The sequence below is a fragment of the Colletotrichum truncatum genome, assembly GCF_014235925.2.
Source record: "Colletotrichum truncatum strain CMES1059 chromosome Unknown Contig_0002, whole genome shotgun sequence".
NCBI lineage: Eukaryota > Fungi > Ascomycota > Sordariomycetes > Glomerellales > Glomerellaceae > Colletotrichum > Colletotrichum truncatum.
This window is the reverse complement of record NW_027222399.1, coordinates 3,402,389-3,413,696: the sequence shown is the minus strand read 5'-3', so window position 1 is coordinate 3,413,696 and position 11,308 is coordinate 3,402,389. Positions and strand designations below refer to the sequence as shown.

General features: G+C 51.6%; 1 protein-coding gene across 1 annotated transcript; it reads right to left on the bottom strand.

Moving 5' to 3' along the window:
• Positions 1–10,519: 10,519 nt before the first annotated feature.
• CTRU02_203874 (uncharacterized protein) lies at positions 10,520–10,756 on the bottom strand (the record flags this gene model as incomplete). Its single annotated transcript, XM_070204275.1, has 1 exon — positions 10,520–10,756. One exon carries the CDS (start codon positions 10,754–10,756, stop codon positions 10,520–10,522), a length of 237 nt encoding a protein of 78 aa, XP_070062038.1.
• Positions 10,757–11,308: the final 552 nt, after the last annotated feature.

The following is an 11,308-nucleotide window of genomic DNA, read 5'->3' as shown; positions in this document are numbered from 1 at the left end:
GCAAGCGTCGGTTGGCGATCCAGTTTCACCAGGGTGTTATCCATTCATTCGTCCACATAAACCCACAAAATGCCTCCGACCACGGCGGAATTGCATTCGGCATTTGGGGGGCAGAATTGGACATGATTACCAAGTTGGGGTTTCTGGATCGTTTGTCTTGGCCACACATTGACGGCTTGCATGCTCGATTCCTTAATCTTCACTTTCGGGGGGGGGGGGGGGGGGGGGGGGGTATTCCCAGCTGTCTGGATGAAGGAAGTTCAGCTATCAGTTTCGAGAAGCTTGGAACATCAGCAGACCCGTTAAATTGTTCCTTCTCCTTTCTTCTTCTGGTGCTTTTCTCCGGAATACGGTGCCAAAAACCGGGCCAGCTCCGTTAGCCCCCTTTGGTTACCCTCCCTGGTGTGCAAGGGTGTCACCATTGCTGTACTTTCAAAGACTCGTTACCGCCACAGCAGCCTCAACGAGAAGTCTGGGACACTGGTAGTTCAGGGTCATATGCCTTCAATCCAAATAGAGGATGATATCCTCGTCATCACCGATATATTGGTGGCACAGCCTGCGGCATGGGCAGTTATCGCAATCTTCAATCGACCCATTGGGCATTTGTTTATCAATACTTGGCTGAGCCAGAGAAAAGGGGCACTGTGTTGTCGCACCGTCCGATCATATACTGCGGCCAGGAAATCCTCTGAAGGAACCCCCCACCAGTCTATTTGGCCAACCTGTGAACGACAAGTGCATTTCTCAGAGTTTGAACCGGCCAGTAAGTGCAAGGTCAAGTCTGCCCTGCATAGCATATAACAAGGCGTCGACAACAGATAGTCCTTTACTGAAAGCACAACTCAATGCCGCGGCTACCAGGTTCCTCTGCTGCGATTTTCGCTGCATATTTACATCACGAGTCACGGTCCCTGTAGGGCAATATCTGCATCGCCCAGGTGCTCCTTATGAAATGCTTATTCAATTGCTTTCATCCAGGTCGGCCCCATGAAAAGGTCCGTGAAAACGTATCGATTTGTCCCTTCTGAACGAGAAGAAACACTGGCAACCGATAGCTCACTCTTCCCTCAAGACTCCCCCGTCGAATAGCGCAAAGTCGCTCACTCGGACCCTTCGTTGGCCAGCAGGGGCATGTGTACATGTGTGGTTGAGCTCACGCAGGGCGATGAGATGTGTGGGAGGACCACTCCTGTCACTAGGCTTGTTTTCAAGCCCTATCCCAGCCATGCCCACTTAATGCTAGGATTTTGCTGTCATCATTCATTGTCGCCATCTGCTGGTTAGGGGTTGCATGTCTGTGTGCTGTAAGCGATGTTGACGTGGTGTTGAAGGGCAGCGCAATGCTAGGGGTTTGACGAGTTTCGCGTGGGTGATGCGAACAAAACACCCCGCTGAAAGTCGCGGAGTGGGTATTTGAAAGAGGCAGCACCGCGGCAGACGACAAAATGGCGTGATAGATTGGGGGTTCAGGGCGGTGATGAGCTAGCCGTTGAACGGGGTCGTGTGGAAGAGACCGTGCGCGACATGGGCAATCCAGCCCCCCCCCGGATGACAGACTTGGGACGGACGGAAGAGGATCTGCGAGTAGCAACATGCCAGGGCCATGGAGTTGACGGATAGCGGACAGAGTGAGTGATGTGGGTGCTATTGCCCACTTGAGAGACAAGGGCTTCAAAAAGGTCCTGAAGCAAGCAGGGGAGGGAGAAAGATCCACGGTTGACAAAAGCGGCTCCCTTCCAGGCGGGAGGACGGGTCCCAGAATGACGAGCTGCGGATTATGGTCCAGTCCGATCCAGACCAGATGCCGTACCACGATTGCTTGTATTGGCTATTCCGAGATTGACGACCGCCCTTTTTGGTAGAATATCTGCTCAAGTACAGCGCGTTTTAACAGCAATAAAGCTAAAACGAAGCCTGCAATTAGTGACTGTTCTTCCAGAGACAAAAGAACCGACTAAACAGTACTTGTCTTGGTGCAAGGGCATGGGATGGGGCGCCCACGGGCACTTTGTAGGAATCATTGGCTGAGCCCGAGGTTCCTGCATACGGGCGGACCTGCATGACGCCCCATCCTGCCCCTATATGCGGTGATGGTTATGGTTCCTTCGCTGCCATCTAGTTCTGGGGGGGTTGGGGTGAATTTGGTAGTTTTCAGATATTGAGCAACAAAACGCCCAGCTGAACAACTTCAACAAATACTACGTGAAGGAACATTTTGCACATCCTCAAATCTCGTATTGTCGTTGGTAAGGTCGTGCCTGTCATGAAATGATTCGCTAATGGGTCATGGACGTGCGCCAAAAACTTAAGATTGTCGGCCAAGGTGGTTGATGGTAACGTACAAGCAAAGGCCGAAGGAGAGGCCAGAAGTTGACCATGCGTCCAGGGCTTCCGGGCCGTGTCGCGAAGAGAACAGACCTCCTGGATTAAACACTCTTCAGTGGCTCCTAGCTACCTAGGTACCTAGCTTAAAGCTTTGCAGCTTAACCTAGGCTAGACAGTTCGTTTGATTCTCCACTTTCCAGCCAAGACTGGCGTCAATTTCAGGATGAGCAGGGCTGGGCCTCTTGAAGATTCAAGTCATTCCATGATCCAACAAGGTGATTGGCTCTTCGGCCAGTTCCTGGAGCTCCATTTCATGGTTCATTTCGATGTGAACAATGCAAAGTTTGCTTTGAGACCGGCTGCCGGAGCTGAGCTCTCCTCGACCTCATGCACGCCCTTTGGCACAACAAAGGCGAACGCATGGTCTGTGGGCAAGAGCGTAATGGATTGGTCGGTGTTTCGCCAGCGCTACAAAGTTACCTTCGCAGGCAGCAGCATATGTGACTGATGTGTTGTTTGAGGGATGCTTTGGATATGCGGTGCCATATCTGTAACGGAAGTCTTTGGACGCGAATATGGCAGTAACCTTTGCAGTAACGGCTAAGGCTAGTCCCGTCCACTAGGAGTGGAGGAGGTTCATCGGTACTCATACCGTGCTTCTGGCGTTCTCTATCTAGGTTTGGTAACATGGGCATTACATCGTGGCAGCAACATAAACAAACCGGCGACGCCGCCGGGTGCCAATCTTTATTGCCTCGTATTTTGCAGGGTGGCGGAAGAACATATCAGACACTGGTCGAATACCTAGTTGTACCTGTTTAGATGTGGATCTCCGCTTGTGAGGGAATAAGGGGTTTCTGAGGCTGAGCAGCCGGTTGTCCGTAGCTATGTTGATCTCGGTTTCCAAAATGTCTTTTTTGCGGCTCCTCTCATAAGGGTAGATCCAGTGTCTGTGGCCTTGCATGGGTTGGGCTGGGAAAAATTCTGCTCACCACGTTTGATGCCTTCCGCTGGGGATGACCCCAAAGTGCTAACCCTGAAGGTGAGGTAAGGCCGAGATGATGAATTGCAGCCTTGATAGTAACGTCAATCATGTGGATGGCTGTCGACTAGCTGGTGGTGGTGAGTGGTCCAAGTCGGAGCAGCAGTAGCGGGTCGAGGTACCGCGGCGGGACTCGCCAATGCAGAGAACAGACTTTGTTGAAGATTGGAATTGCGCATTTTCAGCGAACGACATGTAGCTCTGTGTTTTCAAGGCCCATGTTTGCTCTCATTGGTTGGGGCGTAGGATGGGAGGTTGAGAATCTTCAGAGCAGGTGCACTTGCACAACACCGCCTGTTTCTTACTAAGCTATGATAAAAGAGACAACTGGTAGGTGCATAGTAAAGGCACCTTCTACGGCGATCCATTCTTCATACAGCAAACCGTATGGTGAGGAAGTATACATAGTGGCCCTCACCTCTCTTGTCCCCATCTACATTCTAAAGAAAGAAGGTGTGTGTGTGTGTGTGCGCGTGTGTAGAGGAGGTGGGTAGGTACTGTTGCCCCCTCCCCATTAAAAGGATACGTACCGTTTCGTGTCCGTTTCAGATGGAGTGGTTCCACTAGGTTGCCTATTGGCCCGCCGGATTCTGGAACAACTGGGAACTAGCCGGTGGTCCGCTTGAGGTCCGCTGCACATGCTCCTCTGAGCCACCGTCCGTATTTCCGAGCGTCTCTGAGGAGGTTGGCTGCTCTAACAGAACCACCACCGATGGGCTTCGTGGGCGACGGGTCATGGAAACTTATTTTGAGACACCTCCGTACGGCATCAGGTACGCCCACCTACATACAATCTGCAAGTTACAGGCGTCATCAATCCAGGCCGAGACTAGCTGGAACACCATCGCCAGGCAGCCGATGCTTACAGCCTCCAACCATTTGTCACTTGCTGGCTGTCCTAGAATAGCTCCCACGTTTTAGCCCGTGGAGATCATTGCTTCCACGTGAAGCTAGTGGACCAAATCTATCTTGTTTACTCCTGGATCTTCTCTTACAGTTTCCTTTGCCTGAGTCTAAAAGGTTGAGTAAAACTAAGCGAAGCAAAGCAGCCGCCACCAGACCGAGATTGTCGGCCAACTTTGGTTTGAAAGCGTTCATCATACTCCAGACCTCTGACACGAGCCATATTGGTGCAATTGGCGGGAGCTCAGGCCTTGTCAATCACGACGAATCCAGACCTTAGTCTGCACCATCGCGGTCAATTCTAATGCAGGTGTTGCAGTTGCTATACCGAGTGTGTTACACCTATGGTGAGTGATATTCTCCCAGTTGAGTAAAGGTCAAATGTATGCGCGGACATTGGAGAACCAAATGTGAACCATGCTTGAGTGGCAGTCATTTGACGACTTACTTGCCCCTTCCAGATACGGAGTGGCAAAATATGTTCTGATGCCAATACAGGATGGACGGCACGCGGGCAAGGCCATCTATCACCGGTTTATTGCACCAAAGTAAAATTGCCAGGCCCCCAAGATGACAATGCAATCGAGGTGTGGTGTGGCTATCGGAGCAATTGCCATGTGACGCAAATCAAGGAACTGCTAGCCGACCGTCTCTAGCATTGCAGCAGCAGCCATGGGTTTATTACCCAATTTGGTTGTTATGGACAAAAACGAGCCACACCCCGTCAGGCGCTGATCTGATGTCGAAAGATGGCATGGGGAGCCCGCCTCCAGCGAGGACACCATCAATTGGGTCTAGCCACTTTATCCGTGGAGCCATTCCCCAATTTGACTGTTCTATGACCAAGGCGGAGCGGCTGATCGCTAGGGAATTAGGAGACTTTTTCTTTTTCTCTTCTCACTTATGCTAGTCGAACGAGAATCTGACCTGCATGCCGATTGACTTGGCTACCTTGGTCTAGTGCGCGATGCGCTTCGTCGTTGGCCGCCACCCCTTACGATAGCCGTCACTGGCAAATTTTTTTTTTTTTAAAGTAAAAAAAAAAAAAAAAAAAAAGGAAACCCCCACAATCTGTCGGTTCTACGGCCAAAAGTCAGCCAGGGGCTCAAGAGCCTAGAGCAGGCCAAGCGTGCCAGCCACGTTTTTCTCAGCACCTAGTCACAGGCAATAGGCGAATAGGCGTTTAAGCGAAACACGAGTTGTGCTCAGGACAACAACGACTTATGCCAGGCACACAGGCTCTTCGTGGTTGGACCTGTATAGCGTTAGATGAGTGAACGACATCGTCAGTGCTTTGCATGTCTTCGAGTCGCATAGCTGGGTAGAAGGGCAATCATTTGGCACTTGGCGGCAAAGCCCAAGGACACGGGATAGGTGGAGGATTTATCATGTGGAGGCTTCTGTGAGGGGTTTGCAGGAGACCTGGACCAGCGAGTATTGTGATGTGGTTCCTGAGAGAGACGGACTCGACTATCTGTATCTGTACTTGATGCATTTCGGCGACGGGGAAGCCGTAGCATTCGGAGTTTTGACGGCTGATACGAGGGGTGAGAACCACCAAAGCGTTCCCAAGTCCGCCATACGAGCGGGCCGGCAAGCACTAGGACTGCGGGATAAAAAGACGGTCAGAAGAAAAGATGATCACTTGATGGATGCGGTTTCGAACCAGACTTTCACGAAGTTTGGTTGACCACGGCCAGCCACTGTGACGGAGCTGGACCGCGTTGCATGCAGATGGATGAGGACGTTGCAGCATTGAGAAAGCTGTGGAGTCTGTATGCGGCGCTCTATTGGTTAACGTAAGGGGGAAGAGGTCTCGACTCTTCGGTCGGGAGGGTTGGGGTTGCCCGAATGCGGTGGCCACATCAGGACTACACAGCAAAGGCCAGGCAGGCAGGCGGCATGGGCTTTTGGCTGGAAGTTGAATACCTAGGGAAAGGGAGGTAAAGGGAGAAGGAAGGACCCTTTCGGCTCCGAGTGGGGTAAGGAGGGAAGCAGGGAAGGCACGGCTCAGGGGCGGGTCGTTGCGGGGAAGTGGACGCACGCCGTGCCTAGCAAACGAGAAACTGCTGAGGAGGTGTGGCTTTTTTCTGCCCTGAGGCTGCCAAGGTTCAGGTAGGCTCGAGCAGGATATCAACCCCGCCATTAATTACGTGCGGCGCAGATGCAGCTGCCAGGTGCATGTGGTCTGCGCTTCAGTGCAGGTGCAGCGCAGTACGGTGCATCGCAGCGTACCGTGCCTTCCTTCCTGCCTTCTTGTTGCGGACTTTGAATGTGAGCCTAGCCCCCTCAAGCAGGGCAAAAACATAGGATTGACTGGCAAATCTGAAAGAAGCGGAAAGGGTAACGATATCCTCGTGGAAGTGACGACACATGATGTTTTTCTCCCCTATCGCCCACGTTTTTTTCTTTCTTTTTTTCCGCCCCAAAGCTAGCCCCTGTTTTCTACCCATGTCTAGACCTGGGCAGTCTGTTACTTCGTTCCCGCTTCGCCATGGCAGCAACCATTTTTGTCCTCCACACACACACAATCTTGTCCCATCAACTTTGCATGCCGTACAAGCACACGAGCATTCCTCCATCCACATTCTCGGCCCCTCGACCACTTAATCCATGCCTTCTTTGTCCACCGCCTTTTCGACTTACAACCTCTGTTGATGACCAAAGCCACCCATTAATGGAGTTTTCTCCTTCGTCGCCGACTCCACCCACTCATCTTTGCGCTCAGGACCATCGATGTCGACACAAAAAGGGAAGAAAGGAAGGAGTGCTCAGACTCCTTTTTTCTATAGGTCACTCTGCATGAGACGACTGCTACACCCCACCTTAATGGGAGCACTCCTGGTTTTCTTCCCGCCACTTGGCTATCTATGATGCCCAACTTAGAGCTGGTAGGAGGCGGAAGATCCGATGACCGACGCACATGCACTCGCCTGACAATTCAACTATACAGTTTGGCTTGCAAACTGCTTAGGCTGACCATGCGCCTTGTTCTTCGTTCTTTTCACACCGCATAGATGACGTCTATTAAATGATTTTGTATTGTCAGCATCACTAACATCTAGAGTTTGGCGATGACACACCGTGTCAACGTCAACGAATAGGCTTTACCGGTAGAACCATCCGGTCGGGTCTTTTGTTGGCTTGCCGCCTGGCTCGCAAGCCGGAAGACACTGACACACACACACATACCCTATGATGATGGTAGTGGCTTGAGGACACTTCCTGGCTTTGTACATTACAAGATGCATACCAAAAGTTTTCCATTGCATACAGCACCCCTTCAGCCTACACGAATGAAAAACGATGTGGTATGATTTTTGGACGCAACCAAGCACTTCTGCAAGGGTTGAGTACACCACATAGATGCTGGCGTGTTTGGAAGGCCCAGGTGTTCCACAGTCCATGCCGTCTCCCTTATCATTCCAAACCATGCAAGGCGTAGAAAGATGCCTTGTCTCTCGGCTACGATCAACATGCGCAGTGACACTTACTTGGCCAGCTGCAATCGAGCCATCTCCACCACCAGTCGGCTCGGCTATGAGGTGTGGTTCTCCGGCACCTCGTTGTCGAATCCCACATTGCGCTATCATCCTTGCTGAACAGGACCCACTTGCTCCTTGAACCCCAGACCTCACCACCCTCTAGGCTACTTGAAAGGCCTGTTAATAAGGAAGCCTACCAATGGGCTCCATCGGAATAAGACCTAGCACGCCACGGGCTCCTGTCAAGAGGCAGGCCCGCGATGCGTAGCCGGGGTCAGCAATACAGGTACGATTGCAAGGGTAGAGACGAGCTTGATTGGAGACTGTTTCTTCCGTAACCTATCAAATTGACCCGCCTCACACCATATTTGTCCTGCGCACAGACGCCAGGCCTTCGAGAATCTCGTCAAGTTCTTGATCTGTCTCTGACCAGAAGCTGTCGGTTATGACCGTCCAAATGTAGATCGAAAACGATGAAAGTAGGAGGGCATTGTGATTCTGGATGCCAAAACGTTCTTTCTGCCTAATTTGACGGATGGGATCCATAATGGCGCCCATAGCCCCTCATCAACTGTACCTGTACCTGTATCTGTACCTGTATCTTGCGCCTAGGGATGACCAGGTACATCGTTCCAATTCCTCACACTCTACAAGCCCTGCACTGAAATACCTCTTTACTAAGACTCGATGAGGGATAATGGGCTTGTCAAATTCACTTGTGGGCCTGCTTGCGTTCTGGGCACACAGCCAGTTCCAGACTTCTTTTTCCCATGTTCAGCTTGGGCCACATCAAGAGCTGATGTAAGAAAACATCAGCGCAATGGAAATGAATACGGCGCGAAGCTGGATGTCCTACAACAACAGATGGAAGCCGCACAATGGACCAAATTTCCAGCCACATCTTCGTCGCCTGGGCATTTAATAACCCTCGCTCATTTTTGGCGGGTTGTAACCCGGCAAAAAATGACGATACCAACAAGCTTGGCGCCTTGAAGCAATGAACAGACACCTCAGCTAAGCCTCCAGCTACCTGCCACCACTAACAAGATTCCACCTTAGCTAACCACTCCCGCTAAAATTCTTCGATGGATTTGCTGGGTTAGTAGCCCCACTGACTCTAGGTTGTATACCAAGTACTATACACATGAAATCGCCTCCTCAGTGCGTTCGACTCATGGTCACACAAGCTGTGAACCGGCATCATTTTATGTTCTCTTCGTTGTCATAGATTGACCATGAACGACCCTTGAACAAACGGCTTAGTGTTACATGTCCGCTCATGCAACCTTAATGGCGGACGGGCGGGGTGTAGCCGAGCCGTGACAGGCAATCCGCAGTTATCGTTGTTCAACAGGGATGCGGAAAAAGCAATAATGAACTACCCGGTGGTTGCACAAGGAAACAGACCGATCTCCAAACGACATTAGCCCAGCCATAAGTGCATCATTATTTATTGCAAGCGAACCACAACTAGGTGATTCCAAAATTCGATTTCCTCGTTGGCGCAGCCTAGAATATGATGGCCTTGCCAACAGAGTACCATGGTTTGCGGGACGCAGAGAGGGTCAAGTCTTCGGCCGAATCGGGACCGACAGCACCCAAATTGTGCTTCTTAGCCACCAACTACACTTGCTGTGGCGTCAGCCGAGTGAAGCATCCAGCAAGACGTGAAGCGTGATATGATGGAACAAGGAGCTAGGAAACAACATCGTAATTTACGCCGTCCCCTAGCTTCGGGCTTGACGATAAGGGGGCGGGCCTTGGTCTTGCCGGCCCAGTCTTCTCATCCTTCAATGAGCCCTGGTAATCACCTGACAGTTCAATGCTCAGGAGGTGAGTTGAAGGTAGCCTGATTTCCAAGACTTGAGCATTTGACATTGGCCAATAGTTTGAGTTACCGCAGACCTATTACGAAATGCAATGTCGACGCCTGCGCCTCACTAAAAGCGATGATGGGAGCGGAGGTCAATCAACACTAGGCTGGTGGAAAACAAAGAAAGATAGAGGGAAAAGACCCCCAAGACATCTCAGCATTTCGAGCTCTCGTCGAAGCCACTCTCTCTGCTAGGAACATTCCTTCAGTGTTGAGCCTCGATCACTTTCAGAAATTGACGAATGCAAGACGACTGCAGCCGTCTAGGTGATTATTGCATGAGCATCGCGGACACTAGTGCCGTGTTCTGCATGCTTTACTGCCATGGTTGCGGCTACCAGCTTGTTAGCCCTGCCAATCGTCGTAAAACAGCAGCAAATGTGACTCGTAACGATAGTATGACAAGTAAGGCGCCTCCCGGTCGATCCTACAAAATTAGTGTGTACGCCCGACAGACCCCATTTGGGGTCGGCAATTTTGCTTACCAAACCAACGAACTCCACCTCAAGCTGTCGTGCGTGAACAGAAGCAGAAGGGAAACGCGGCACAGCATTACGGGTCGCACGATGTCAATGATCCCGTGATCCGCAACAAAGTGGTATGGCGCAGGCTCACATAGGCAGGCGAGAAGCATCGCCCCTCTCTACAGGCTTAGGCGGCTCTCAATGAGGCAATTGCCGCCTTAATCGAGGCTTAGCGCAACACTCAGACTTCGAATGTCTCAATCGTCCGCACATTCTTTCTTCAGCTCATTGACCGCAGCAGCAGGGGTCAAACAATAGGAACTACATCAAGTGCCGGTATGTCAGCGTTCTCGACAGGTTAGGAGAGATGATGGGCTTCAGTAAACCCAGCTCAAGTTCGTGTAATCGTCTACAATGGATCTTCTCAAGACCTCTTTACATCCATTTCCGTTGTGGAGATGCCATCTCCAGCCGCACACTGTGGGTATCCATTTTCGATAAAATCGACGACTTGCTGAATCGCCGCGCCTACGATCTGGAGTATCGCAGGCGTCATCCCTACCGTAGCCCACGTTGGATGCTCGCTAATAGACAGCGATGGCTTGCCTTGGGGAGACGTGGGCCTGCAGTTCCGGGCCTTGACAGCAGAGACAGCGGGCATCTTTGAGGAAAAGAGGGGAAGTCGGTTTTGACAGACAGGGGGTCATATTCCTGCGTCTCACTGGATGGCCTTCAGTACCCCCTTCACCTTCTCTTCTCCCTGCTTCCATGCTTCTAGTCTACCACGGATCTGCCCCCAAACGGTATGGCGTGGGAGCTGAACTGGAGCAGCTGAGGGCAGAATCAAGGTGAGTGCAGAGAGGGACAAGGAAGGACGAGCAGGACAGGTCAGCGATGTTCATGAAACAGTGGAGGGGTTCTCGCACCACTGCCACACTGGTGCAGCAAAGCTGCTACAACAGCGACGAGGAGTACGTATCCTCCAAACAGGGCATCATCGCAGCCACCTAGCCACTCAGGGTTGAGCGGCACTGAGTCTAGGACAGGGGCTTGCAACGAGGCCAGCGATAAGGCAATCAGAGCGAGCTGAGCATGACAGCACAATTGACCACACAACTGCAGAGCAACTGGGTAGACTAGAATGGCCCGAATCCGCGCCTAGGTACCAAAAGCAGACCATTCAGACCGAGAGGACTGATGCAACTCCGGTATG